Raw genomic sequence first — 27,063 nt, forward strand, 5'->3', positions numbered from 1 at the left:
TGGGTTCAATTTCCAGTATCACAAAAGTAGGGGAAAAGGTTTGTTTTAACTAAAGAAAATATCCCCACAGATGCTTTGCAGTTTATTTCTGGCATTCATAGTCTTCTTAAATGTGTTCATACTGCAGATAAAAGAGAGGTTACTCCAAATTATCACAATTACCTCCTTGAGACTTGCTGTAAAAATGAATGAAGAGGAGGAGGTATGCATCCCTGGAAGTCTGCACTGGGTCACATTTGAAGGATAGAGATGTGACACTAGAGCTCTTGGGTTTCCTGAAAGGCTGTGCCCTTGGGAATGATGAGCATTTTGGGAAAAGCACTTGGGATCTCTTCTGGCCCCCACCCCGCTCCTGCCTTTTGGCTTGTCAGGCTCAACCTTCACAAATGGGGAAGTACAAACACGTGAACTCTCCTGACCCAGCAAACCCAGAGGCCTGACCTCCTGGCACATACTTCTGATATTATTGGTAAATGCCATGTGTCATGCCCACTAAATAGAGGCATATGCTAATGAGAAAAAAAGTCTTCCAAAACCATGTGGCTTAAAGTCTACTCCCAGAAACTATGTCTAAGAAAGCTGCTTGATGCTTAAGGACTTGGTTATGCCAATGAACTTAGTCCTTGGGGACTCTGGGATCCTTCTTCTGAGAGGGGCAGGAAGGCTATGTGCTGGAGGTAAAGGAGAGTCCCTGCTGAGTGCTTCAGGTTTGCTTGCTTGGTCACCTTAGTTTCACCATGTTTTTCTGTTTTGGAGGAGACTGTCTTTCAGTACCCTTCCCAGACCCCCCACCACCTTCTGAGCCCTTCTACTTTGGGATGGGGAAACTGCTGTCCTTTTCAAGGGTCTCCTTTAGCTGATCTCAAAGTCTGAGGAAGCAGGAACAAAAGGCTTGTGTGTCCAGTTCCAAACTTTCAATAAAAATGTTTTTAACCCTTATTTATTATAATTTATGCTCCATGAACTTTTTTTTGCCCAATGAAAAAATCAAGTAAATAACCCTTAAAAGAAGTATTTCTGAAAGTTATAGCAATATTTTAAATACCTGAAAAAGTAGGACCAAGTTTTTAATGCACTTGACACATCAGTGTTTACTCATAGACAAGTTTTATTATTCCTCTGAACTAAAAAGTCCCTCTGGAGAAAAGTCATATTTTTCCCAGAACTAAACCACCTTCAATGCAGGTTGAAGGGAAGTGTATCCAGCTGTAGTGGTGCAAAAACCACAGGAGGTTTTGTCAATGTGCCTGCCTGGTGTGGACCAGGAAGCTCATAAGCAGAAACTTTCTATAAGAAACCATGGTAGGGATCAGGAACAAGAACAGTCCAAACCCATAGCTCCTGAAAACCTTTGAGGAGTTCTTGTAGCTGAACACAGGAACTAGAACAGCCCCACCCAGTCTCCAAAGCACCTTTGGGTCTGAGCTGGCATGCAGTTGGGGGATCAAGACCTGTTTGCAGAGGGTGACCATGTGACATGCACTACAGTGTCATAACTTCTGGGGACTTGATAGATAGTCAAGGTCTGATTTGGTTTTTCTTTTAGAAGCATTTTCTGTGGCATGCCACTGGAAGACAACTCTGCTCAGGTTGTATATGCCCAATCCCCCACGGATAAGAAAACAAAAGCTACTATGACATAATGTAGGGCTTTGGCCTCTTTATTTTCTTTTTACAGTTGATTCCACGCATAAAAGACTTCATAAAGCACTATGGCTTTGGCTACACCCCGAATGAGCTGCTGAGGATGGAGCTGGCTATTCTGGACAGACTGCACTGGGACCTACACACTGGGACGCCGCTGGAATTCTTGACTATAGTAAGCATGAGGAGTTTGCCGAGTCTCCCTGAGACTCATTTGTGCCTTTGGAACAGCTGTTCACAACATAGGACAGCAAAGCACAGGCGTGCACACGTCCTTGCACATGCACCACGGTGAGGTGACCCACAAGGCTCACAACATACGGGAGTGAAAATGTATCCAACACCATTCCACCAGACTCCCATTTCTGAAGGACATTAAATTTACTTGACAAAGATTTTTAAACGGCACTATTATGGTGAGTTTCTCTTTTAAATACACACTGCAAAAATATTTAACTTTCCATTCTATGAATATTGTACATAAATATCTGTCTGCTTTTGCTACACTTTACACACATTCACTTAGCTGTCTTTATTCACCTACACACAATCCTTATTGAGGCTTTAGACCATATAGATCTGGCACTTAAAAAAATATCATACATTAGTTTGTGTTTGTTTTAGTTAGGGGAATGATCATCATTTTCAAGGATATGATTCTGTTAGTAAGGCAAAATTATGCAATGTGAAAATGTCATAGAATTTTGGTCTGTTATGAAGCATGAAGATTAAATTACTGAGGGATGTTTCATTATGAAAACTGGCCACTGTTGCCAAGTTGAGTTTCTTCTAGTATCAAGCAGATACAAGTAACTTTTCTGCTACTTTGATCTTGAATAGTATGTTTCTATTTTTTCAGATTAGAAACATTGTCATCTAAGTACTTTAGGCCTGCAAAGACTGTCACAAAGCAGACTGTCTTTTTTCTCTCCAGGGTTGAGGCTCAGGTTGGCCACAGAATGGGCATTAAGCCTCAAGCCCCTCATGGGGCCATGGATGAGAAGGGTTGGGCCACATTTGATGCTCCCTGAAGGAAACGGAGATTGTTTGCACTTTTGGTCACTGATATATGAAAAGTATGGGGTTTTCTGTTCTAACATTAAAAACCATGGTCTCCAGTTCCACTCCCTGGTGGTCCTGAGCCGGCCCCATGTGGTGGAGCTGCTGCCTCAGAGGAATCCTTCCCTCCACGTCGCGTCCCTGACCAGGCAGCTGCAGCACTGTATGGCGGGCCACCAGCTGCTGCAGTTCAAGGGCTCCACACTGGCTTTGGTCATCATCACCTTAGAGTTGGAGAGGCTCATGCCCGACTGGTGGACTCCTATATCTGATCTGCTAAAGAAAGCACAGGTAGACATCAACTTTGCCCCAAGCCTGGCTCTGAGTTTTGCCCCTTTAGAAGATATACTGTGCCCCTGAAAGAGTACTCATGGCCTTTCTTGGCCCTTGTGAGCTCCAGAAGATGCTCTGGCCTTGATGACTCTGGCAAGAGTCTGCCTAAGGGCTATGCATTCCACACTTGGCCACACTCTGTGAACATCAGATTGAACACACCTGCATCTTCACTGGATCAATGCAGGTGGATCCCTGACAATGAGAAATTTTATCTCAATGGCAATCCTTAGTGCCAAGAAGATTGGGTGTGTGTTGGGGGGGAATGCCCAGCTCAGAAGGAAGCAACCTTGAGCTTAATATTGGGAATTGTAAATTGCAGACCCCACCCCCACCCCAATCTGTCTGAATCTATGGCACCAGGCCCTGGAGGGTCAGAATCCCTGCAGACAGATAGGTCAGGATGGAGCTGTGCAATTAGACTCCTGACAGTTTACTGAAGTTGGAGAGGGACGTCCCTGACCCAGTGGGGTTAATGCTGGCGGGTTGGGTGGTTGGATCCTGCTTGGGTACTCAATTGCCTAAACAGGCTGGCCACTGTTTTAACACAGGTCATCTGTACCGAGCAGTACAGCTGCTGCAAGGAACTTGTAAAGCAGCACCTGGGAAGTTTGAATCAGCCTCCCGCATAGGCAGCTCCATTCCACCTGCCACCCAGCCTCTCTGCCACGACACTGGTTCCTTCACAGCATAATGGGAACCCTCCATGCATGGACTCTTACGAATTCTTTGGCTTTATGAATCCTGTAACAAGACAGGAAGAAGGCCCAGAAGAGTAACTGAGAAAGAGCCTCTGGCCCTAAGAGAAAATTTTCAGGAGAGGGGAAGGGTGGGTCATGATCAACAGTAGCAAGGGTGGTTGACAGATACTATCTTGCCTTCTCCCTTCTCCCCCCAACCTAGCAGGTAATAAATGCATGCTTCAATGGCACTTGTTTTTCCTTCCTTCTCCAGCAAGGGCTGATATTGGCCCCTCAGAGAGCTGAGGCCAAAGGGTGGGCCCTGCTTAAGCCTAAAAGGCTGGGGCTGGACCAGATCCTGACTGACCAGTTCTTGCTGTTCTACATGCCAGAGCCAGCCAGGTCCATGTGTCCCAATCTCAGCTGCCCTGCAGCCCCTTCAAAACTGGGACAGTCTCTCCAGAATCATTTACCATGATGGGTCTTAAGTCTTCTCCACAAGGTCTTGATTTTAGAGTAGACCTTATTTAAGGTACAGTAACTCAAAAATGCTTTAAGCAACTTTGTTACTGTGAATCAAAGTAGTTTTTTAATCTAAGTAGAGGAATTTCATGCTAATTAATGGAGATTACTGGGTGACACCTGTGAGGGGAAGGCAGCAGTTCTGAGCGCTTTTGTTGGGGTAGACATGTTTCGAGGCCCAGCCTGCTCCAACCACTGTGCTGCCAGGAAGAGGAGGATGTTACTTGTGTGGCTGAGAGAAAGACCAGCTGCCTCTCTGAAGCCATGATACTATAGGGCCATTCTCTAAGCAGTAGAGCCCAGCTGGCCCAGAGGCCAGCTGGAGCTGTGTAAGCAGTGTTGGGGATTTGAATGACTAGGGCACACATTTAGAGGTGGTTTGTGAAGTCTCTCCACTGTGAACGGTTGTTTTCAGGAATGTGCTAAGTCATGGCAGGTAGGGATATGGTCTGCTACTAGGGGCAATTTGGTAAGAACCAGATACACTATAATCACATCTATACTAAAGTCAGTATACATCTGTACCTTTTCTTGACACAAGTTTGCCTATTGGAGCTTCTGTAAAAAATAGACTTTAATTGCTTTCAACACTGTCTTGAATCTTTTCTTGCACTTACAGAGTACTGTGCATTCAGACTTCTAGAGTCAAATACATTAGGAACACACTCTCCTGGATCCTATTCATAACTATCCTCCAGGTAGATCTTGGAAGGACAAAGTGAGAAAATAAGGACTGAGGTTGGAGAGCTGAGAGGCCTAAAAAAAGACTGGTATGCAAACATCTCCCATGAGGGTGTAGGTCAGTTCTACATCTGGTAGGCAGGTGGCAGAGAGGCAGAACATCCAGTACTCATTTTACAGATGAAGATGCCGAGCAGCTGCATGGCCACCACTGCCCTCCGCCTCCTTGCCTCTAATGTGAGTGAGCACGGCAGTGGATGAGGCAGGAGTTCATCCTGAGGACCCACACCAGGCTTTGGGGAACTGCTGGGAGGCATCTGGGCCTCGTAAGCCAGTGGCTCTACATGTAAATCTTAGTGAAAGAAGACAGACCTGTGATCCCCGCCTTGTTGTTCAGCTGTTCTATAAACGACATAACCCTTGTTGGGAAGCTAACACTTGCGTTGCCAAAGTACCAATTGTACATTTTTAAAAGTCTGTGCTGGTCACCCTTGCCTCAGAGTACCAGATCTGTGCTAGTCCCCTCTAACATTTTCCCCTCCTGACATTCGGAATTCACATTCACTTTGGAGCAGACCCTAGGGATCCTCTGTAGGGGGGATTAATAGGGACACAATCCATCTTTTGTCTCCACCCATACAGAAAGGCGGGGGTTGGTAAAGGACTGAGGCTGCAGAAAAATGGAGATGGGAGAAAGCCCAGAGGAAGATGCCATAGCAGTGGGAAAGGTCAACAGGCTAAGGGAGGTGGTGGCGGGGGGAGTGTCATGGATCTTTCTTAAACATGTTCAAATGGTACTTCCCCCACACGGGTGAGTCAAGTTGTATGATATTGCTCCTTCCACCAAGGAGGCCCAGCTCCCTCTGGCTTCCTGGAGAGTCTATCCTTCAAAGACTGGTGAAGACTTTGCCTCCCTTAGGTAGAGTTGAACTACACCTTCAACAGGGGTGTCAGCATCCAGTCTTCCCGTTGGGCTGTCAACTCCCCAACCTCAGTCCCTATTTTCTCATTTTGGTCTTTCCAGGATCTGACTAGGTCCTAGAAAGAAAGCTTCTCAACAAATGGTCCAACCATGTGCTTGTTATTTTCTCCAAACACAGTTTTCTCTTTCTCAGCCATTTACCTGTATCCGAGGGCTTTCCGCTCTACAAAACCTTCCCAGGTCCAGCAGCCCACCCTGTCAAACTATATACCCTAACAATGACCACATTTCCAGTCTTCTTACATGAGCCTACTGGGATGCCAAGAGGCGGTTACAGCTTGGGACTTAAGGGTACAGACAACTAATGTTCCAATCCCAACTCTTCCATTACTTGCTTTGTGACCTTAGGTAATTACATTACCTCTCTGTGCCTCACCTGTGGAATATGGAGAATAATGGTATCTAATTATAGGAAACTGATGAAGATTAGAGGAGTTAATGCATGTAATGCAGTTGAGAGCACACAAATGTTAGTTGTCCCGGGTCAAGGCTCCTTATAAACTCCTTGAGGGAGTTTCAGTCTCATTTCCTTAACCCAGTTGCCCAATAAATATTCATGCCACAGACTTCATTTTCTTTTTCTTGCAATTCTTTCCTCCACCCCGCACCATACAAAAGCCCTTCAGAGATGTCAATAGCATGATTCACTATTGAAACATAACTTCTGCAGAAGTAACTCTCATGAAGTTCACAGAAAAGACAAGCTGTATCTTAACACAACTGTAGCGTATTAATAGGCTCAGGAAACTTGTTAAATCAAAAATTCTGTCCAAAAAAGACACCATAAAAACTCAAATAAATGCAAAATTTAATGGGAAAAAAAAAGTACAAAGTGAACTGAAAGGAACAAAAACAGTCAATGAATGGAGTAAATGAATTAACAAGTGAAGCAGTTTTAGAAATGCATGTTAACATAACAGACTAGCAAGCCTCAGCCCTCTTATCCAGTAAAAAAACAAAACAAAACAAAACAAAAAAACAAAAAACTGCCAAACAGGGAACCCACACATGGACAAATAAAAACAAAAATGCAATCAATCTGAACAATTACAAGCCTCCTATGCTGATGAGGGATACCACACATTCTGGTTTGCCTGGGATGGTTCTGGTTTATGGATGTTGACCTGGCTTAATTATTGACAGCATCCCCTTTCTCTTTCAAAAGTCCTAGTTTGGACAATAAATTTTACGGTGATTCTACCCCAAACCAACATAGTTCAGGAGACAAAACAGTAAATGCCAACATGATCCTATATGACATCCCTAGTAATACCAACGAATAATAACAAAAAATAAAAAAGAGGGGAAAATCAGATCTGCACATGGGGGCCATATTACATGAGGGGTACATTAAATAATTATGCATTATGCTCACCTTGTATACCAAGGATTCATTTGGTCTCAGCTAAAGATGACAAAATCCCAAACACAAACAGGAGCAGGAGAGCACAGCAAGACTTGCTAAAGCTGATGACTGTGGGGGCAGCTCAGACCCCAGAAAATGCAAGTCTATCAGGTCTCCCCAGAGATGTTGGGAAGTCTTGGGCCTACGGGCAAGCAACTGGCCACAAGTATGGCTTTCCAGTATGCCTGGGGTGTGGCCAGCAGGTGTGGTGGACGGGTGGCAGAATCTTCCCTTTCCAGAAGCCTCAGGTTGGCCATGAGCCAGGAGTCCTCATTTCTTACATAATCAAAGAACCTGTTGGGTCACTGAACCTCATCGTCAGATATATATTAGCTACAAGAAGATATTTTAAAGGTCATGCTTTGACCCAACTGAATACACTTTCAGATATACAATTACCCCAAGGAGGAGTCGCTCACCATCCACATCTGCCTTAGATCAGCAGTTGACCTTTTCAGATACCCAGAATGAAGTATCCCTTTCCACTCACAACCAGAGGTGGATTAACTGCAAAGCTGATAAGGCTTAATCTTCAGGGTCCCTTCCAAGGCCCTGTGCCTAATTTTTCATTCACATTCTTTTTCTTAAACCAATTGTCCTAAATAGTTCAAGCTTCCAGCTCAGTAAAAAAGTCAGAATCCACCCCTGGTCATAGCATAACACTTGGAGGATTTTCATAACATTTATCGCATAAATAAAACCTGCTCTATTCTTGGCATATGGAGCCCCCCCATATGTACAAACTGCCCCTTTCTGGCTGTGGCTCAGTTAGACATACAACAGCTCCCTACCTCCACCTCACTTGGAATGGAACATCAAGGGCAGGAAGAATCCCCAACTTGGTCCTGGAAATCAATCAAGCAGGCCAGGGCCAGGTAGAAAGGGGGAAAGAGTGATGGAAGATGGGGGCATGAAACACTGCCAGCCTAGCAATAAATCGACACAGCCTCCTAAGACTCCTGGTGAGGGAATGCCTTGAGGAGAGGGCTGGGCTTTCCTCCAGGTGGCATCAGGCTGCACAGTGCTGCAGCAACCTTGAGGCTAGTCTTCCTCTCATCTCTTCATTTTTCACCAACCGATTTTCCCGGCCATGATTTTTAACACTCATATATCCTGGTGGTGCAAACCATCAGAAGCAAAGAAGAATCAGTGCTGCCCGAACTTTAGAAAATGTTCTGCTGTAGAATGCAGCTGAAGTGGGGAAGGCTCCTTGACTGCTAATTTGTTCTCAAATTGTCCTAAGTACACCAGAGACCTTCTTTCTGTCCTGTGACTCAGCCAGGAAAAAAGAAACAATGAGTTTGGGGCAATAGCTTTTTCCCCACTGGAAACAACTCATTTGGAACACGCAGGATTGGCTTGAGAGCCTTATTTGAAGTCGAACACTTAACACACACACACATGGAGTTGGTCCCTGGTTACAGCACCTTGGGGGCACAGAGACAATGGCTTTGGGCTGCTGTTCCATTTACATTCACAGTAAAAACACTGGACGTGGTCTCGTTCATGTTCACTTTCATTCCGTAAAGAAATTCCAAACACTGTCATTACAGGAAGTTTATTACCCACCTCTCCCTTTATATTATAGGGGTACTTTTTTACATAAGAAGGTTTAGAGATATTTTTAGTTTTTAAAAAACCAGGAAGTCTGTGTTACTTATGAAAATAACGGGAGAGGATATTATTTGTCTTTACGCTGGTGCCAAAATAAAAATTTAGAAGTGTTTCAAAGTTATTATTGAAATTAAACTCTAGGTTAGAAAAATTAAACTGAAAGGGAATCGGGCAAATTTTGCAGCATGTATACCAGACCACAGGCCACACCTAGGCACCACGTGAGCTGCCATCTTGACGCTGAACAGTTAGGCCTAGCATCGCCGGCAGGGGCCTTCACTAGAGCGGCACATAACTGCTCCATCAAGGAATAGTGACACTGTAAATGGAAGACCAGCCACTGGCTCTGAAAAAAATAAACCTCATCAGTTTTGGATTCCAGCATTCATGGCTTTTAGGTATTTGCATAGAGAGGGGTGACAGGCCAGGCCCAGGGGCAGCCTGGAGCCAGATTGGGGTAGGGGCAAAGCAAGGCTGTAAACACTGGAGTCTGTACCGGCTCCCAGTCCGTCCTCACACCATGTTATGGGAGAAGGGTCACAAGGTGTAACTCAAGCAACTTAACACATGAAAGTCTAAAGTCCGCTCTTGACATGTAAGTCTGTGCGTGCGTTAACTGAAAAATAAAAATAAAACAAACAAAACAAAAACAGACACATTAAAAGATACACAGACCAAATCAAACAGAAGCAAAAGACAGCAAGATGGACACTGGGAAAGGGCAGTCAGTTTGGCATTTGTGACGGGCAAAGCAGAGAATTCGCTTCAGTTTGTGACGTCCCAGGCTGAGGGTCAAGATCTGATTGGGAAGTAATTTTTGCAAAAACGGGTTAAAATCTGAAGAATAAGTACAACCAATCAAAGCTGTTCAACTAAATGGTCATGAAAAATACCCACCCGTAAAATGCACTCCCAACCCACCCTATCCCCTTGACCAGGCCAAGAGGAAAACATGCCCCCAGCCACCCAGCCCACCCACTCCAGCCTCTTTAGGCCAACACGGGAGGAGTTCTCTCTCCCAGGGCCAAACCGACTGAAGCTTTCTGGCATATCCAGCAGACAGGAAGAGCCTGTCTTCCAGGCCTCGGCCAGGACAACAATGTACCACGGAGACCAGACTCCAGGGACAAGCCCCCACTGAGAGCTCTGCTGGTCCCCTGCAGCCAGTCTGCACCCCACCCCCACTGACCCTCAGGCCTGAACTGGTCCTTGTTTTCAATGTCTGTGGTTTCTCCACAGCATGTTTCCCAGGGGATCATGCCTACTTTTTCTTTAACAAGATGACCTGGGCCAAGCTGTCAGAGAGAAGGGCAAAGTAACTTGGGTGCCAAAGACTTCACCCACCGCCCCCCAGATGAAGTCCAAGATGGTTAAACTTGCTTATTTCCTGAGGTGGTAAGAAAATAATGGTACCAGATCCAGGCTGGGGAAAGGGAGATGTAAGGACAGATAAGAGCTCCACAGTGTGGCATGGCATGGGACTCTGCATGAAGTAGGGTAGGTGAGGGAGAGCCAGGGCATCTGGACTCAAGTTAAGGGTGTATAAATAGGACATGAAAAATATCAAGGAGAGCTAGGGGTATAACAAAGTGGTAAAGCACTGGCATAATATGTGTGAGGCCCTGGGTTTGATCTCTAGCACCTCAAAAAAAAAAAAAAAAAAAAGACAACAAACAAAAAGCCAAGAAGTGACTCAGAATTGCCCCAGTTGGCTGATAAATTGACAGCACTTGTGGAGGCTGAAAAAAAAAAAAAATTGGCATCCTTTTCTCTTCCTTCACTACTCTATATGAACAGCTCTAACCTCTCCTGGAGGGGCAGTCCAGTTACCTGGCAAAACCAGAGTCCTGCAGAGAACTGCTATCCTTTCAGCCCCACGTGCCCTTCAAAACAGCTGAGTAGTAATCACAGTGTCCAGGTCAGTGCTAGCTGGCCTTGAGTCCGGCTGCTCTTGGTTACCATCTGCCAGCCAATATGGGTCCCACACCCACCATCTCAGAGGCCGAGGATGGACAGCTATGGCTGTCTAAGCAGAAACCACAGGAAGTTTTGGAATCTGGCTAGAAATGCTGACAATACCAGGCCTGGTTCCTCTCCTGGCCCCAGAGACTTCCCCAAGACCCCAGCAGCTCCACCCAGGGCTGGGGGGTCAGCCTTCCCCACGTGCAGCAAGCAGGCCCCAGCTGCTGTGGGCGCTGCAGGAAAAGAAATGAGTGAGCAGAAGAGTGAGGGGGAGGGGTGAGAAAAAGAAAGGCAGAGCCAGGAAAGGAGAGGGCAAGATCACCATGCAAGAGAGCACAGGCCATGAGAGAGAGATGCAGATTATGGTGCATCGAGAGCACTAGTGCAGAAACAAGAATAAGAACCATGAGCAAGAAGAGGTGGCAGAACAAGTGAACATGAGGGAGAGCAAGACAAGGATGAACCAGACAGAAGGCCAGGTGAGCCAGAGACGAGCAGGAACAGCAGAAGCCAGATCCCAGGGTGAGTGCACAGGGTAGAGAGAAGCCAGTGTAGCGGGGGAGCCCACCACCTACTTCTTCTTGTCCTTGTCCTTCCTCAGGGGCTGCTGTGAGGTGGCATGCAAGGCCTGGGACTGCAGAGCCTCCATGGCAGCCTTCCTGCAGTTGAAGGCACTAGTCTCCTCCTCCAGTTCCCGGCGCTTTTCCTCCACCTTGCGCTTCTCCTCCTGGTGGATCCGCTTCAGGTGCTCAAACTTCTCCTGGAGCTGGGACGACGGAAGGAGAGGCACTTTGGCATGAAGAGGGAAGGAGCTGGGCCCCCACATCTAGGCCTAGCCAGTGTCCCCTCGCTTTCCTCACCACGGCCCCATCCTCGCATACTCACCTCCCTTTCCTTCTCCTTCAACTCCAGCTCTGTCTCCTTCACTTTGTTCACAAACATCTGCCTCATTTCTTCCTCCTTTCTCTGCAGCTCACTCAGGAACTCTTTCCTCTTGGCCTCGTATGTTTCTTGTAGGCTGTGGAGACCCAAAGGAGAGAGACTCAGGATAGGATTATGGAGAGAATGGGTGGGACAGGGCCAGAGAAGTACAATCAGGGGATGCTGGGGTGAAGAGGAGGCTGGGCTTCCAATAGCCTCTGCCTGGCTCATAAGACCAGGTTAGAGGCCAGTGTGGCAAGAGTAGCTGTGGCTATGAAGCTCAGGCTGTCACCTGAAGGGCTGGCTGTCACCATCGCTGTCCTGGAAGCCCATTTCCTCCAACTTGCAGCGCCGGTAGAGCTCATAGTGCCGACTGTGGGTCTGCTCACGGAGGTCCTCCATGTTCACCCGGATCAACATCTCCCTCAGCTTCACGAAGTCACAGTGATTCTCGTTCTCCACTGAAAGCAGGGGGCATGTGAGGCATGTGGCAGGCACACAGTTGGGCAGGGGAAGGGCAGCATGCAGAAACGTGGTCAGAGTGCCACAGGTGGCAGGACAGGATGGGGACTAAGTTCACATCACCAGATGGGAATGTGCTCTCTCCTCACACTCACCCTGCACCACACCCCAGGGGTACTGCCGTGCTCGGACCAGCTTGTTCCCCACCTTCACCTCCTCGGTGCTGCCCACCACGGCAAAGGGCAGGTGAGCCTAGAAAGGGACCCAAGTATGTGTGAGTGCTGCATTATAGAGGGGGACACACAGACTCTCCCTCACTGCCCCTGGGTTCCAGGGAGGGGTTGCCAGACCTGAACAAAGGCCCTGGGCCCAGATGCTCATTTTCTGGCTCTCTTTGGATAAATGTTCTCTTCCATACAGGGTAGTGAGCTGAAGCCTCAATCCCCCTCCCTGATGTTACTAACTCTCTAGGATGTTCTTTTCGGGGCTCCACAAATGGGCCTATGGACCTGGTTCCTTTTAAGGTTCTCATACTTTGGCCTCATGTCTGCTCACTCCTATAGGCTTTAAGTTCCTACTCTGAGTAAAAATATTTTAGCACTCAAACCTAGGAGAACTCCAGTGTGGGTCCAATATCCAAGTCCTCTTGTCCCCTGCCCACAGGAAATAGGAATGGCTCGTGCCAAATACTCATCTGCCATATCACACCTTAAGCTAATGCTAGAATCCTGGGAAACAAAGGTCTCCTGGGGCTGTCTGAGATTTGTGCTGGCTCCAAGCCCTCTGGCCCCAGAGCCCTGAGACCCTTGAGCATCACTCACATTCATGACTGCATTAATCTCTGCAACAGCTTCATCATCAGTGGGAAATTGGTAGATCTGGACTCCATTGCTGACCAGCTCACCCATGATCTTGATCTTGAACTTGTGGAGCTCACTCTTGGAGATAGTGTCAGCCTTGGCGATGATGGGAATTATATTCACCTGCCAGACCATAGGGGTGTGGGGCACACAGCAAGTTAGTTAGTCTGAGCAATGGTCCCAGACTATGGACAGCTCTAAATAGAGGAACAGGAAGCCAAGAAGATGGAACTATCCCACAGCCAGTACCAGCGCAAATCTAGCCATCATAATTGGCTGTGATGCTTCTTACAGTCCTGGTCTCTGAAACAACCATCCAGCCTCCTGGGCATATCAAGCTTTGACCCAGAATGCTTTGAAGGTCACAACCAGAATAGAATCTGACAGAAGCACTGATGGGGAACCAAGCCCCCCACTAAACAGGTAAGATGACCTTTATATCAGCAGAAGATATGGAAAGATATCAAAATCTCCCAGGACAAGGTTATCATATTTTTCACATTAATTCCTAAGAGGGGGAGGTCACCTGAGAGCGGACAGGTTGACTAGAGTCACAGGCCCTCCAGGATCTCCAACCCTTCCTGACATCCCCATGAAGATGCTCTTACGGTCTCACAATACCCACTCCTTGTTCATATACCAATTCTGGGGCTTCACTCTCCTCCCCCTAGAGGGCTCAGGATCCATGTTGTAGAAGAAAGAGGAAGTGAAAGTGGGAAGTAGGAAAACGGAAATGAGAGACAAAATAAGCAGAAAAAAGGCTGAGATGGGAAGGGGAAACAAAGGTCTCCCGGGCTCTGCCCCAGAGCATCAGAGGGAGGTGGAAGTCATTCTAGAAGGAGGGAATGAGCTAGCAGGGGAACAAAGAATGATTCAGCTGGAAGGGGCTCAGGGCCAGACTCAGGGGACAGGGTCCTGGAGAAAGAGTCTAGAGCAAGTGTGGACCCACTGGAGTAGAAGAGACAGTTGCAAAATACAATATAGAGAGGACAGCGAAGGGAGCTGCGTGCAAGGTCCCTAAGGACCACAGTGGACTGCCCAGCTGCAGCTGCCATATCACACCTTAGTGGATAATGAGAGAGGGAACAAGGAGAGGGCGCGTACCTTGCTGTCTAATTTCTTCATGGTGACCAGATCCAAGGACTTCAGGGAGTGCCCAGTGGGTGTGATGAAGTAGAGGCAAACGTGAATCCTCGTGTCATGGTAGTCAAAGAGGGAGCGGCGGATCTTCAGCTCCTCTTGTAAATAGTTTTCAAACTGCGCATCAATGTAGTCGACTATAGGCCTGTAACTACAGACAGCTCCATCACCTGGGAGCCAGGTAGCTAAGCTGCTTGGAGGGCTCAGAGCCTAGCCACGCTATACTCTGGCCCTTCCTTTCCTCCATGGACATAAAAGGCTCTACCCTATCTGGTCCAGGTGGCTGACCCCCTTCCCAAGTAAAAACTGGTCAGTTAATGGCCACAATGCTTCAGAAGTCCCTGAGAGGCCCTGCCCTGGCCTCGCTGGAGTGTGGCGGCTCAACTACTCAAATAGGGGCAGTTTAAGATGACATGTGCCCAGGCAGTTTTAGAACCGGGGTTAACATGGGAGGGATGGACGAGGCTAGGTGGGGCTGCCCTTCCCATCTCTTGCCTCTCGTCTTTATTGATCTGATCCCCGAAGCCCACAGCATCCACGATGGTCAGCTTGAGCTGCACGTTGCTTTCTTGGAGGTCATAGGTCTGGGGCCGCAGGCGCACACACTCCTCATGGTGACTGGCTTCCTCAGTCTCGAAGGTTGTGTTGAAAAGGGTGTTCATCAGTGTGGACTTGCCAATCCCCGTCTCTCCTAAGGAGAGGCGACAGGAGGGAGAGAGTGGATGTGGAAAGCTAGAACGGGGACTGTCCCTGGCTAGTGGCTAGGCCAGGGATGAAGGGGGAGGCTCAGGCACACTTAGGCCTGATACAAGAGAAAGGGGCAGGCCTCCCACTCCATCCCTCTCTGACCCTATTCCCTAGGAATTATCCCTTTTCTTAGTATAATAATGTGTCGGGGCTGGGATGTGCTAGAGTGCTTGCTTAGATTGTATGAGGTCCTGGGTTTGATCCCCAGCACCACAAGAACAAAACAAAAACAAAAAACAAACCAGAAAGTAAAGAAATAAAGTGTGGAAGAAAGCTAAAAGGAAGCTTTGGACGTAAGACACAGCTGTGCAGAACATGCGACATTTCCTCATACAGTGGAGAAGCAGAGTCAGACAGCTGTGAGGTCACCACCAGATGCTGGCTTCAGAGGGACCCAATCACCAAACACATATCCTCCCATGCATGCCATCCCCCTAGGTCCCAGATGATTATAAGGTCAGCAGGGTCGGGATCTAAAGCCACCAATGACTTGTCCCACAAACCCCGAGTCACCTCAATTCTATGTAGTCCTTTAAAAAAAAAATACTGGGGATTGAACTTAGGGATAGTTAATAAATAAGCCACATCTCCAGCCCTTTTTCATATTTTTTATTTTGAGAACAAGTTGCTTAGGTCCTTGCTAAATTGCTGAGGCTGGCTTTGAACTTGTGATCCTCCTGCCTCAGCCTCTGGAGTTGCTGGGATTGCAGGCATGCACCACTGCGCTCAGCCAGCTCTGTGTAGTTTAAACGGGGCTGGGGTGTGTGTGTCTGGTAGAGCACTTTGTGCCCTCCTGGGAGTCTTGAGGCACTCCTCCCAGAGCTCCTGTTTAAGGATTGTGTTTGTTCAGGCGTGTGCTGGAGATTTTATTACATGATACTGCCGTGAAGAGCAGGGTCTGGTTCACCATCATGTCCTTGACACATAGAAGGAATAAGTGCATTTTTTTAAAAAAAATGAATGAACAAATGAAACTAAATCTCTGTCTAGACACCCACGGTTTACAAAAGCATTTTCCTGTGCCTAATCCTATCTATTCTTCATGACAACTCTGAGTCAGGCCTTGACTCCAATCCTGTCTCCTTGACTCTGGCAGAGACACCAACCAAATCCCTCAGAAGCCCCCACATAGTTTGACAGGTGGTCAAGGCAGCAATGCCCCATCTCCTAGAAGGCTCCCATTCATCCTCTGTCCGAGGATGCCCCTGATCTGGCCATGACACTCACCCACACAGAGGATGTTGAAACTGAAGCCCTGAGTGACAGACTTGCTGACCAGCTGGTCAGGGAGGCTGTCGAAGCCCACATGGCCACCCAGGGAAAGGCTCCGGGGCTCTGGATCCGCATTCTGCTGAGAGAAGCAAAGCAAGGCTGTGAGCCCCCGGGGGGGGGGGGGGGGGCGTGGGGGCGTGGGGGGGGGAGGCTGTACCTTGAGTGAAACAAGCCCTGCCTCTCTTCCCCCAGTGCTCAGCACACCTTGAGGGCCCCACAGCTACAACTCCACTCTAATACGCCCACAAAGGGAGCCCAGCAATACTCGGAGACCCTGAATCGGCTTTGGGAAAGGCAAGGCCCTTTCCCTCTGAGGCTCTGCTCCATGTGGCATGGCCAGGGACACTTGGGCCTCAGGCTCCATCTCTCTTAACATGGGTAGTCTCAGGGCCTATGACTGATACCTCAGAGGGCTCACCTGTCCTCCTGCCTAGGAGGAGACTCCAATTATCTCTGGATCTTAAATAAAGATTCCAAGAGTCCAGAGTGCAGAATGTATGTTCCTGTGGCCAGCTCTGAGGAGACAGTGATGCTGCTGCCCGCTCCCAGATCCTCCTTTTCCCAACCCCTCACACTTATGCTCCATTAGAGAGGACTACCCCATCAGTCTGGGCTCATGTTCCTCCACGTCCACCCGCTACTCCTTGTGCACTAAAGTATGTAATGCACACATGGGTCCTGTTAAAGGGGCTGGTAATCATGAAGACAATCCCACCCCTTGGGCTCAGAGAAAGCCTCTTACCTCCTTCTCAGTGATATTCTCTAGAGACCTCCAGGCTCTGGCTCCTGTCACCCTCCCAACCCAATCCAAGCTATGGTTGCTTACACAGAAGATTCTGGATGAGAATGTGGGGCCTGGCTTTAGCAGAAAGATGGACAGCAGGCCCCAAGTGAGCAGGGGTCACAGGAGCTGGCCCATAGCACCACAACAAGAAATCAATCATGAGAATATGAAGCAGAGGGTCAAGGTCAGATTCCCCTTTGTGTAGATGATCTCTCTGGCTTCTCTGGGAATGAAGGCAAAATGCTCAGCCCCACTGAAGGGAAGGCCCCACACAACTCCATGCTGGGCAGAAACATGGAGCTCCTTCCTGAGCCCCTCTGCTCTGACCACCAGCTAAAGACAGGAAAGGGCAATAGGTTCAGAGTCCCACCTTCCCAGAGCTCCCAAGGGGAGGAAGCAGGCCCAGCAGAGGTCAGTACAAGAGCTACTACTCAACACCATGGCTGCTCATACAAATGTAGATACAGGTAGAGTGGGCAGAGGGACAGAGGACTGGACAGGAGGGCCCTGCTCCTGCTCTGCAGAGGGATCTCCTCTGTACCTGAGTGTCTGACTCTGCAACAACAGCCTGTTGCCTCTGCCCCTCGGAGCAGTCTTTCCTCACAACCAGAGCCATCTGGCACTCAAGCCCAACTTCCTTCCCCATTTACGCCCACCTCCCCATGACAGCCCTGCACCACTGGTTCCTAAGTATGTCTCTTGACAGGCTATACCCCACTTGGCCTCTTTGGGCAGTATACTATGCCCTCTGAAATAAGTCCAGGTTACCCCATAAACTTGTTTTCTCCAATGACTCTCTCTTAGTGGAGCCTCTTTTCTTACAGCTGAACCTTCCTCCCTCCCCTAAGCCCAGGGCATCATGGTCCAAGCTCCCCACTAAGCCCAGGCTCCTTTAGGGCTGCAAACATAACCCGACAAAGAGTCCCCAGGCAGCATCTACATCAAGAACAGTGCATGGAGCCTCGGATGTGGCTGCCAGGAACAACCCCCTTGGTGTGGCATTCCAGGCCTTCTTCACAGGCTCAGCTTCCGCCCCACTGGTTACTTCTCAATTCACTTTATGAGCTCTGCCCTTCCCTAGGCTCCAGAGCTCTAGCTTTTCCCTGGTACTGCTGTCACCTGGCCTGCACTGTTATTTATCCTTTTGTGCATCTTGGTTCTCCACCTATTCCATAAGCTTCCGGAAGTTGGCTGCAGGTTGGGGGAGATCATGTTTCCCATTCTTCTCACCAGCATGCTCAGTGCTAGACAACACTACCTATTTATTACTTACTCTATGGGCATCTGCCCACCTGACAGGGGGCTTCATTATTTGGTCTATTTTCCCCTTGCTCTTGGCAGGTTGAGGATTAAATGGAGGACAGAACAGTCAGTCTGGAGCTTTCTTCTTTTTGGGTGAGACAGAAAATCTCTAAAATTTAAGGCGTGCTGTGCTTGCAGAGAAGGCTATGTGTTTATTCATCCTCCTGTTCCAAGGGTGACACAATCAGGATGCAATCCAACATCCTGTAGTCTGCCGCCAAAACCCACCAAGTCAGCTGTGTCTGGAAACCACACACACACACACACACACACACACACACTCCACAGCAGAATACTTGCAGAGAAACAGAGACCATCCTGTGCCTCAGATCCCCATCCCCCACCCCGCATACAGTTCCAGGTTTCAGAGGCTTAGAGCAGCACTGGGGGACTCACATAAGCCCACCTACCCAGGCTCCTGCCTGCCTGCCCTTCACTCATTCAGCTCAGCTCTCTCTGTGGAAGTGTGTGGAGAATGGAGGTCATTATCCCCCAGTTGTTGCACAGGCTGCACTCTGTCACCAAGGTCACACACCTGGGACAATTGCTGCCGGAGAGCTTCAGGGTCAGTGGGGGTATTCAGTTTATGGAGCACATGCACATAATGGCCCGAATAGAAACAGTGTTCTTCCCTGGTCTCAGGAGGCTGATGTGATCTCTCAATTTTATCAATGGTGGTGCTCACTGATGCCAGCCTCCCTGATCATATATTTGACATCAACAACATGTGATCCAAGATACATGGCTGGCTCCAAGGTGCTCACCACAGGTGTCTACTAATCTGAGCAGGATCACAGCCTACAAGAAGCCAGCAGCCCCCGAGGCATCTCCTGCAAGTCTCAGAAATAAAATTAGGTCTCCCATTGGCTACCAGCCCTGCCATTTGGTGGGAATCGCTCAGCATGATTCCATGATTGGCTCAGATACAGGCAGGTGACCCATATGGAGCCTTTATAGCCATCTCAAGATGGCTATAAAGAGTCAATGTCTGCCCTATTTCTGGGCCTTCCCCTTTACCCCTGGCTGTATTTGCCCTTAATTGCTTAAGCCAGTTGGGTGAAGTACTCTAGTACTTGCAACTGAAAGTACCTTGACTGCTGCTGTGAAATTCTGAATCCTCAGGAATGGGGAGGTGGCGGTGAGCAGAGAGACCTCAGAGTGGAAAGATGTGGGAGGTCAAGTGTCACAGAGTTCACAACCACAGGAAGGAATGGGTATCAAAGATGACACCAGCACCACACTGAGGACCACTATGTGTGAACTTGACCGAGTGTGTTACACGATCTCTCCCTTAGTCTATGCAGCAGGCATCATTTTACCAGTGAGGAAATTGAGGCACATGATGTGGGAACTAATCAGGGCACAGCAGGGATGTGAGAGTAAAGCAAGCCCTTGCCCCTAACCATGCTGGTACATCAGTGTCACTCATCGCACACCTATTGGACACACTTGCTGTGTGCCAGGCACTGGGATGGCAGGCAATGAAAAGAGGGCACCAGATCCTTTGCCTTCAACAGGCTTATTCTAAACTCAAGTACTTAGAGGCCAGACAGGTAATGTAAATGCATGAAGAGAAGCAATACAGTAATAATGATGACAAGAACAAGCTAACATTCATTGGGCACTTGCTGTTAACAGTTCTGATTTAATATCACTTAATTCACATATCGGTCCTGTGAGATTGGCCGTAACATAGTTTGCACTGAACAGATGAGACCACTGAGGCAACGCTAGCTTAAGTAATTTGCACACAAACATGCTGCTCAGGAGGGTGAGGCCAGGCTGTCAACGGAGACAGCATGATGGAGAAACGCAGACAGCTGGCCGCATGGCAACCCTGCATGCTGGAGGAAAGATGCCACTGATATGGCCAAGTGTGGGATCCCCCAGGGAGACTAAGCATAGTGGGGAGCTGCAGAGCCCAGGTGTACACACGGCCTGTGGTGGTCACAGTTCCATGACTCCAGCCAACTGTGGGAATGCAAGTCTAGTGTTGCCAAACCTTATTTTTCAAGAGAATTCAGAAATCTAGATCTTTGTGTGAAATCCCCTAAATTTTAAAGGTTGGCAACAAATACAATCTGAGAATCCTGGGAGGGCCCAACACGACATATCAGGGGCCTGGTCTAGACCAAAGGCCTGACCATCTGCAACCTGGGCCTAGAAGGAGAATGAGCTGGAGCTATGACGCACCTGCCTCTGTTCTCAAGCATGCAGACTGACAGGACACTGTTCCACAGGGAGGAGCCTGGGTGAATGGTCAACTTGGACCCTGGAGAAAGGCAGACCCTGCTGCCTCTGGCCCTTTCCACATGCCCAACGACTTGGGGTCTCATTCAGGGACCTGTTAATGTCTTCAAAGCCCAGGACAGTGAGAGTTGGCAGCTTGGGGCTCTACACTCATAATGAGAAACTTTATGGGGACATTATCCCCTCTCTAATAACTAACAAGCTTTTGGCTCCTGAGCTAAGCCCCTGGCTTCTGTGTCATCATTTCTTTGGCATATCAAAGACAACAACCAAAATAATAACTACTCAGTCGGCTGTGTTCCTCCAAGCCTGGCCATCCAAAACAAAGTGGAGAACTGTATTTTGTTATGCAGGCCAGCGGATAACTAGGACGTCCTATTCCTGACCAGGAAGGGTTCTCTGAGTCTTCTGGATCAACCCTAACTTAACTGCCAGCCAAAAGGAGCTGCCCACTTTACCAAGAAGCAAGATGGGATTTAGGGAAGAAACTACTGTTTGTGGCTTAGCCACACACAAATAATAGCCTTTTATCCAGATTAAAAAAAAAAAAAGAAAGAAAGAAAGAAAGAAAAAAAAAAAAAAAAAACAGAAATCTGATCAATGTCCAAACCAACACAGCCAGGAAAGCTGTGGGTAAATAAAGACCCCCAAACCAACACAGTTTTTAGGGTGGAAATAGAGGGGATACCCTACACAGTGGCATGTGGCCTTCCACAGAGTTCTTTATGCCTTGGGCTTGGGACACTTGTCTTCACCTGGGTTCCCATGCTTAGCATCCACTGGCCTGTTCACCCTGCCAGACAGAAAGGAGGCCTTCACCTCAGGAGCGCTCCAGCCCTGGGAGAGGCCCTGTTAGGAACCAGGAGTCACTGCACCACTGGGGGCCTTCTCTACCAGTGTTCCTGACCCAAATCATCCTACACCAGTTCCAGCTACTTCTAGGAGCTAGGGCCTTAAATAGCCAGAGCAGAGGCCTCAGGCTGGAACGCGGGGTCTGGTACTAAGCACAACTGTCCTTGAGCCCAAGAGGAATCCTAGGAATTTTCCCAGGAAAGGCTTAGGCTCTGGTCCCAGGATTCCACAATAAGTCTCTAAAGCCTGGGTCAGAGGTTACGGGAAATAACCAAAAGGACTACATGTGGAAGGGCGGGGTGGAGATGCTGCTACCCTGGGCAGAGAGGGAAGAATAGAGGCAGGACATACCTGTCCCAAATCAACAGGACACTTAGGAACCAAAGTGTCTCTCTCCTACACCACAGAAAACCAGAGAAGACTCAAACAGGGATCAACCTTCCTAGCATCACGGTGGTGGCAGACGGGATAATAACAGGGAGATAGCAGCTGGACCACCAGTCACTCCACAAACCGCTGTCCCCCCCCCCCCAAATCCTCAGAAGACAAGAAACTCTGGAGCAAAACTATCTGCGGGAGTCTAAGACCATCCCTCCGCTGATACTAGTACTCTGTCTTCTCTGCTTCCCTGTCTCCAGAAGGTACATTCTCCTTCTCCCTGCACATCAGTCAGGTGGCAGCATATTAATTGGGAATGATTTGATTTCCTATCAAAATCAGGTTTCCAGGAACCAAGAGCATACTTGCTGATTCCTGGGCCCATGCCTGTCACCTTCAGTGCCCAGGCCTAGGACACAGCCCCATTCTTGGGCTTCGATGTGCTAAGAGGTTGTCTGTCCTACAGCTGTGCAGATGGGAAAGGCTCTCTGGGCTACAGAAAGCACTGAAAACCAGGTGTTCCTATTTATTCACTTGGCTCAGGGCAGATGTCACTTACAACAGGGAAAGTCATGAGGGGTCTGACAATGCTGGAAGGAGGGGGCAGTCTTTGCTCCACAGAAAATGAGACCCTAGACTTGGAAGGTGGAACGTGGGTAGCAAAGGTCCCTCTTCTTTCCTCTCACCCCAGGACAGATGCCAGTGCTGGCAAGGAACAGAGGAATTCATGAGCACCAACATGGAGAACGGAAGTGTGGGTGGCACTGCTACATGACTCTGGTGCTTGTTCATTCACCCCAGCAGCAGGCAGAGGGTCAGGCTTGTGATCAACCCCATAGCCAGGTCTGGGGAGTAGACTTAGGTCCATAACCACTGCTCCTCCTGAACTTCCCTGGTGGCCCAGAAGGTCCCTCAGAGAACAGCCAACTGCCACAATCAGAAATGGACCCTTATTCCCTCTTCTCCTTGTTCTAACCCTGTTAAGTCTCTAAGATGGGGCTAAGAAGCACCTAGAAGCTATGTTCTGAGTATGAGAACATCTAACTTGTCCCAAGACCTTCAGGGCAATTGCAATCACTGCCAAGATGCCCCCTGCCCTGTCTTCTAATGCCTCTACCCAGCCACGGTTCCTCAAGAGCCATGAGGGTGACAACTCCTAAGGCACCCAGTCAAGAGCACCCAGCTCTACTATGAAGGCATTCTGACCTTGGAAAGCATCCTTTCACCAGGCAGAGGTGTCTCCCTCCTGCCTGCATAGCTCCACATCCCATTGTCTGGCAAAGCTTGTTCCTTGGGGGCTATGTCTGGGAATCCCCAGACCCAAGCAGCAGCAACACAGAGGTAGGAAGACAGGAACCCATGGAGACCAGCTGTCCCTTAGGTCCTTTGCTATGTCATCCTACAGCTGCTCGCCTTGCCTCGGGGTAGCTGGACTGGAGTTACAGGGACACTTGTAGTAGTCACTGCACTAAATATGCTCCTCCACCTGGTCAATCCTAGAACTCAAAACACAGAGGGCTGCCCTCTTGGTCATCTCAAGGGGTCCTTAGTTGCTAATCTGGGCTTTGAGCCCTCCATTCACTGGCCAATGAGCAAAGTTGGCTTCCTCACCTGTTAGTATCAAAAAGATGATGGAAACAAAGCATCCAGTGCTGTCCCTGTCTCCAGTTTCAGACACAGGTCCAATCCTTGGGTGCTCAGCTTCCATCCATTCTCCTTGGCACTGAGATCAGTCTCTTCTCACCACCCTCTCTGTTCTTACCCTGGTCAGTCCTTTATGGAGTGCACCCTTGAACTGTCACTGCCTCCCCGACCAGCCTCACAGCCCTCAACCATTCCAACCAAGATCCCACACAGTCCCTCCTAGGGCAGGCACCATAGCATGGCATGATACAATGAGAGAGAAGGGTAGGGCAGACCCACTGCTGGGGAAGACCCACTGCAAAGAGCTGCGGCTTTGCCCAGGGTGCTCACATGTGACCCCTCAAAGTCATCAGGCACTGGGAGTTGCAGAGACATCTCTTGCTCACCTCTCATTTCTCCCTCAGGAAGGCTTGGCAAGGAGGTCAATGGCCATGTTTACAGGACAGGGAGATACCACACTGTGACAGAGGCCTTGAAACACCACCTGGGTGAGAGGGTTGCTTCCCACATCCCTCGCTTCAGGGAAGAATAGGCACTCTCAGATAGTCTGCTTCTTGGGGAAGTGTCAAGATTACAGGGGTGACAACGGAAGCAACAGATGGTGCTGGGGATAAAGCCGAGATGGGGGGGGGGTGTGACTGGCTGGGAAGAATGCCAAGCATGAGGCTGCCTCACGTTTCTTCCTCCCCCCTTACATCTCACTTTCCCCAGGCCTGATAAGGTCCTTCACCATGGAGTCTGAATCTTGCATCATGAGGTTCTGATAGGATTAAACAGGAACTGGCCCTCAGGGCAGGAAGAGGTTAGCTTCAGAGTCAGGGACCAGTAAGGAAAAGAGACCAAGCAAGAGTGGACTGGAGTCTGACGCACAAGGAGAAAGAGGCAACAGAAACTCCTGAGGTGTTTCCTGCCCCCGACATGCACATACTTCAGGCATCAACCCAAACCCCATGGTTGATCTAGAGCTGAGCAGGGTCCAGTCAAGGGTAAAGGCTGCTGGGGATGTGGGACACACAATCCTGCTACAGGGGAAACAGGAAGTTAGCACATCTTGATCTCAAAGCACAATTCTGTATGCTCTTCTGAGCTTCAGGTCAAGACAGTGCCCAGGCCCTTCAGGGCTGGTCTAACCACTGTGCTAACCAGAGGGGCAGTGCAGACCTACCACAGCCACATCCAGACCCTGGAGCTGGTAAGACACCTGAGACATCTCCAAACACACCAAGACTACAATTAACCTTCCACAAACTCTTTGAAGAGTCAGTGTGGTGGTGCCCAATTTGCAGCAGGATAAGGAAAAAGCAAGATAAGAGATTATTTTCCCAGAATGACAAGACATGAGGGGAGAATAGAGTCCAGGCTCCAAAATTCAGGCCAAACTCCACCTAAGATCTCCACCCAAATTCAACCCTGTCCAAGTCTTCCCAAGAAGCTGATGACCCAGAGCAGAGGGTGTGGTAGGCGGCCATCCCTCCAGTTCAACCTGGCACAGTACTGAGGCTCCATGCTCTTAGCTCACAGTGCACTCTCAGTGCCTCAGTGCACTGAGAGATAACAACACCCAAACTCCTCACAGGAATGGTCCAAGAGCAAACATAAAGAGGCCCTTCCAGACCACTGCTGTGCAGGCAGGCCTCTCAGTTGATCCTCTAAGAACTATCTCTGGACAAACATCAATGGAAGGAAGCCCTTCTAGAGAGTGCAACATGGGGCAAACATGTTCTCTGCTGCCTTCTCACACAGAGGATCAGTCTTTATGTCCACATAAATAGTAAGTATCATGTGCCATTTATTGTGTCCTTACCATGTACCCAACACTGCTCAAGTTCTTCATCTAAATTCCCTCACTGAATCCTCACAATAACCCAATAAGAAATAATGTCTTTTATCCTTTTATACAGCTAAGATCAACAAGGGGTTAATAACTTGCTCAAGGTCAGATGACCAACAAGTAGCACATAAGATTCAAATCAGGTCGTCTGATTCTGGTTACCCTACATACCACTCCCACCCAACAAGATCAACTGCTAGAGCTACCTCTAGCAACAGACAAGAACCAGACATAACTTTCTGGTCAGCTGGGCACAGAAAATGCACACAGACACGTACAAGCATACATTGGTCTCAGCCTCCAGCGGGTCTATCAGGATTCAGGAACTGCCTTCCTCCAGTATATAAATTCCAATTCACTACACAGGGGTGAAGTAGATTTCGGATTCACCCAGCCTCTGAATCTTTACTCATCTAGTTAAATTTACTTAACTGATACATGCCTCCCCCCCCCCCCCCCCCCCCCGCACCAAGGGAAATAAAACACCCAGTCTATAAATTATGAAACCATGAGCTCCTGCTTAGTTATGCATATTTCCAAAGTAGACCAACAAATGTATTTTCAGATTAAAGGGGAAATTTACATATATAAATTCAGATGACAGTATTTATAGCATTAATTACATAAGTCCTGGCTCCCTTATTTAGCCCCAGAACCAATTCGTTATCGGTCACATAGTCAGAATTCCCCCCGTCCCCCCACCCTCCCCTCCCTCCCTTTCCTCTCATCTCCCTCCTCCCTTCCAGCCGACCAGGGCCTCACTTGCTGGCCAAGAGGACACAGCTCCCTTCACTGTCACAGCCTAGCCTCTCAGACACACCCAGATCCAGCCTTAGACACCAAGGGACGTACAGACACAACCCCCAAAAGGCCTCCCTCCCCCGGATGAATAATAAAAACCTTTAGGAAGTTGACTATGGCCTGACTCAGGTCCAGAGAGACCCCTGCAGGGACCACCAAAAATGAGCCCAAGAGAAGGCAGACCCAGACTGAGCCCAAACACCCAATGGGCTGAATCTGGAATCACTCCTGTTCCAGGGGAATGACTGCCGCAGACCCGACCACTGAGGCCTGACCTGTCGGGGTCGCATCCAGGATCCCGACGCGGGGAGGAAAGTGGAGGGGAGAAGAGGAAGAAAAGTGGGCGCAGGGTCTTCAGGATCCAAGTGTGCAACTACCCTGAGAGCTTTGGGGGGACTCCCTGGATCCTTAGGGCTTCATCCCCACCGTTTGTGTCCATCCAACAGCACCTGCGCGGCTAGGAATCTTCCCAGTTGTGCAGAAAGAAAAACCCTGGGAGATGGGGGTAGAGAGTACCCCGGATCCTTTCCTCTGGCCTCCGGGATCCAGGTCTATCTTCACACCTGCCCAGAGCCAGGCGGGTCCTTCCTTCTTCCCAAGAAGGGGGTTTGCCTCGCCAGCCACCGGGCGAATCGCCCCCGCCCGACTCCCCGAGACCCGGGGCTAGCGCGGCCGAGAGCCGGCTCCAGTGTTCCCGAGCCGCTGGGCGTCGAGGCCCGGCCGCGCGGCGCTGACAGCCCGCCTCGCGCCCCCCCGGCCAGCTGCAGGGCGGCCCCCTTCAGCGCCTCCCGCGCGCGCCGCTGCCACCAGGGCCCTCACCGAGAAGCGTTCCAGGTCAGTGGCCGCCATGGTGAGCTCCGCACCGGGCGGGCGGGCTGCAGGGAGCGCCGGGGCCGCGACGGGGACAAGCCGGCTGCGGGACGCGCTCCGCCCGGGC

At 49.2% G+C, this 27,063-nt stretch overlaps 1 protein-coding gene across 6 annotated transcripts; it reads right to left on the reverse strand.

Moving 5' to 3' along the window:
• Positions 1-1,707: 1,707 nt before the first annotated feature.
• Septin8 (septin 8) lies at positions 1,708-27,063 on the reverse strand. Of its 6 annotated transcripts, none has more exons than XM_076856453.2 (10): positions 26,946-27,063; positions 16,240-16,360; positions 14,761-14,956; positions 14,230-14,416; positions 13,087-13,248; positions 12,421-12,517; positions 12,096-12,264; positions 11,768-11,900; positions 11,458-11,648; positions 1,708-2,979 (listed from the first exon to the last, which is right to left on the reverse strand). In XM_076856453.2, exons 1-10 carry the CDS (start codon positions 26,973-26,975, stop codon positions 2,814-2,816), a joined length of 1,452 nt encoding a protein of 483 aa, XP_076712568.1. In that variant the 5' UTR covers positions 26,976-27,063; the 3' UTR covers positions 1,708-2,813. The 6 variants fall into 6 exon arrangements, with proteins under 6 accessions (XP_076712568.1, XP_076712570.1, XP_076712569.1 ...); XM_076856455.2 differs by having other exon boundaries at positions 14,230-14,410; positions 16,240-16,363; XM_076856454.2 differs by having other exon boundaries at positions 1,708-2,976; positions 16,240-16,363.

Source organism: Callospermophilus lateralis, chromosome 5 (assembly GCF_048772815.1).
Source record: "Callospermophilus lateralis isolate mCalLat2 chromosome 5, mCalLat2.hap1, whole genome shotgun sequence".
NCBI lineage: Eukaryota > Metazoa > Chordata > Mammalia > Rodentia > Sciuridae > Callospermophilus > Callospermophilus lateralis.

Excerpts from the sequence above, each read along its gene's own strand:
- Septin8 (XM_076856452.2), bottom strand. The coding sequence starts at position 26,975 with ATGGCGGCCACTGACCTGGAACGCTTCTCG. Across the intron at positions 14,417-14,760 it reads CAGATCAATAAAGACGAGAG|TTACAGGCCTATAGTCGACT; the intron begins GCAAGAGATGGG and ends AGCTGTCTGTAG. Across the intron at positions 11,901-12,095 it reads GGTGACAGCCAGCCCTTCAG|CCTACAAGAAACATACGAGG; the intron begins GTGACAGCCTGA and ends GGGTCTCCACAG.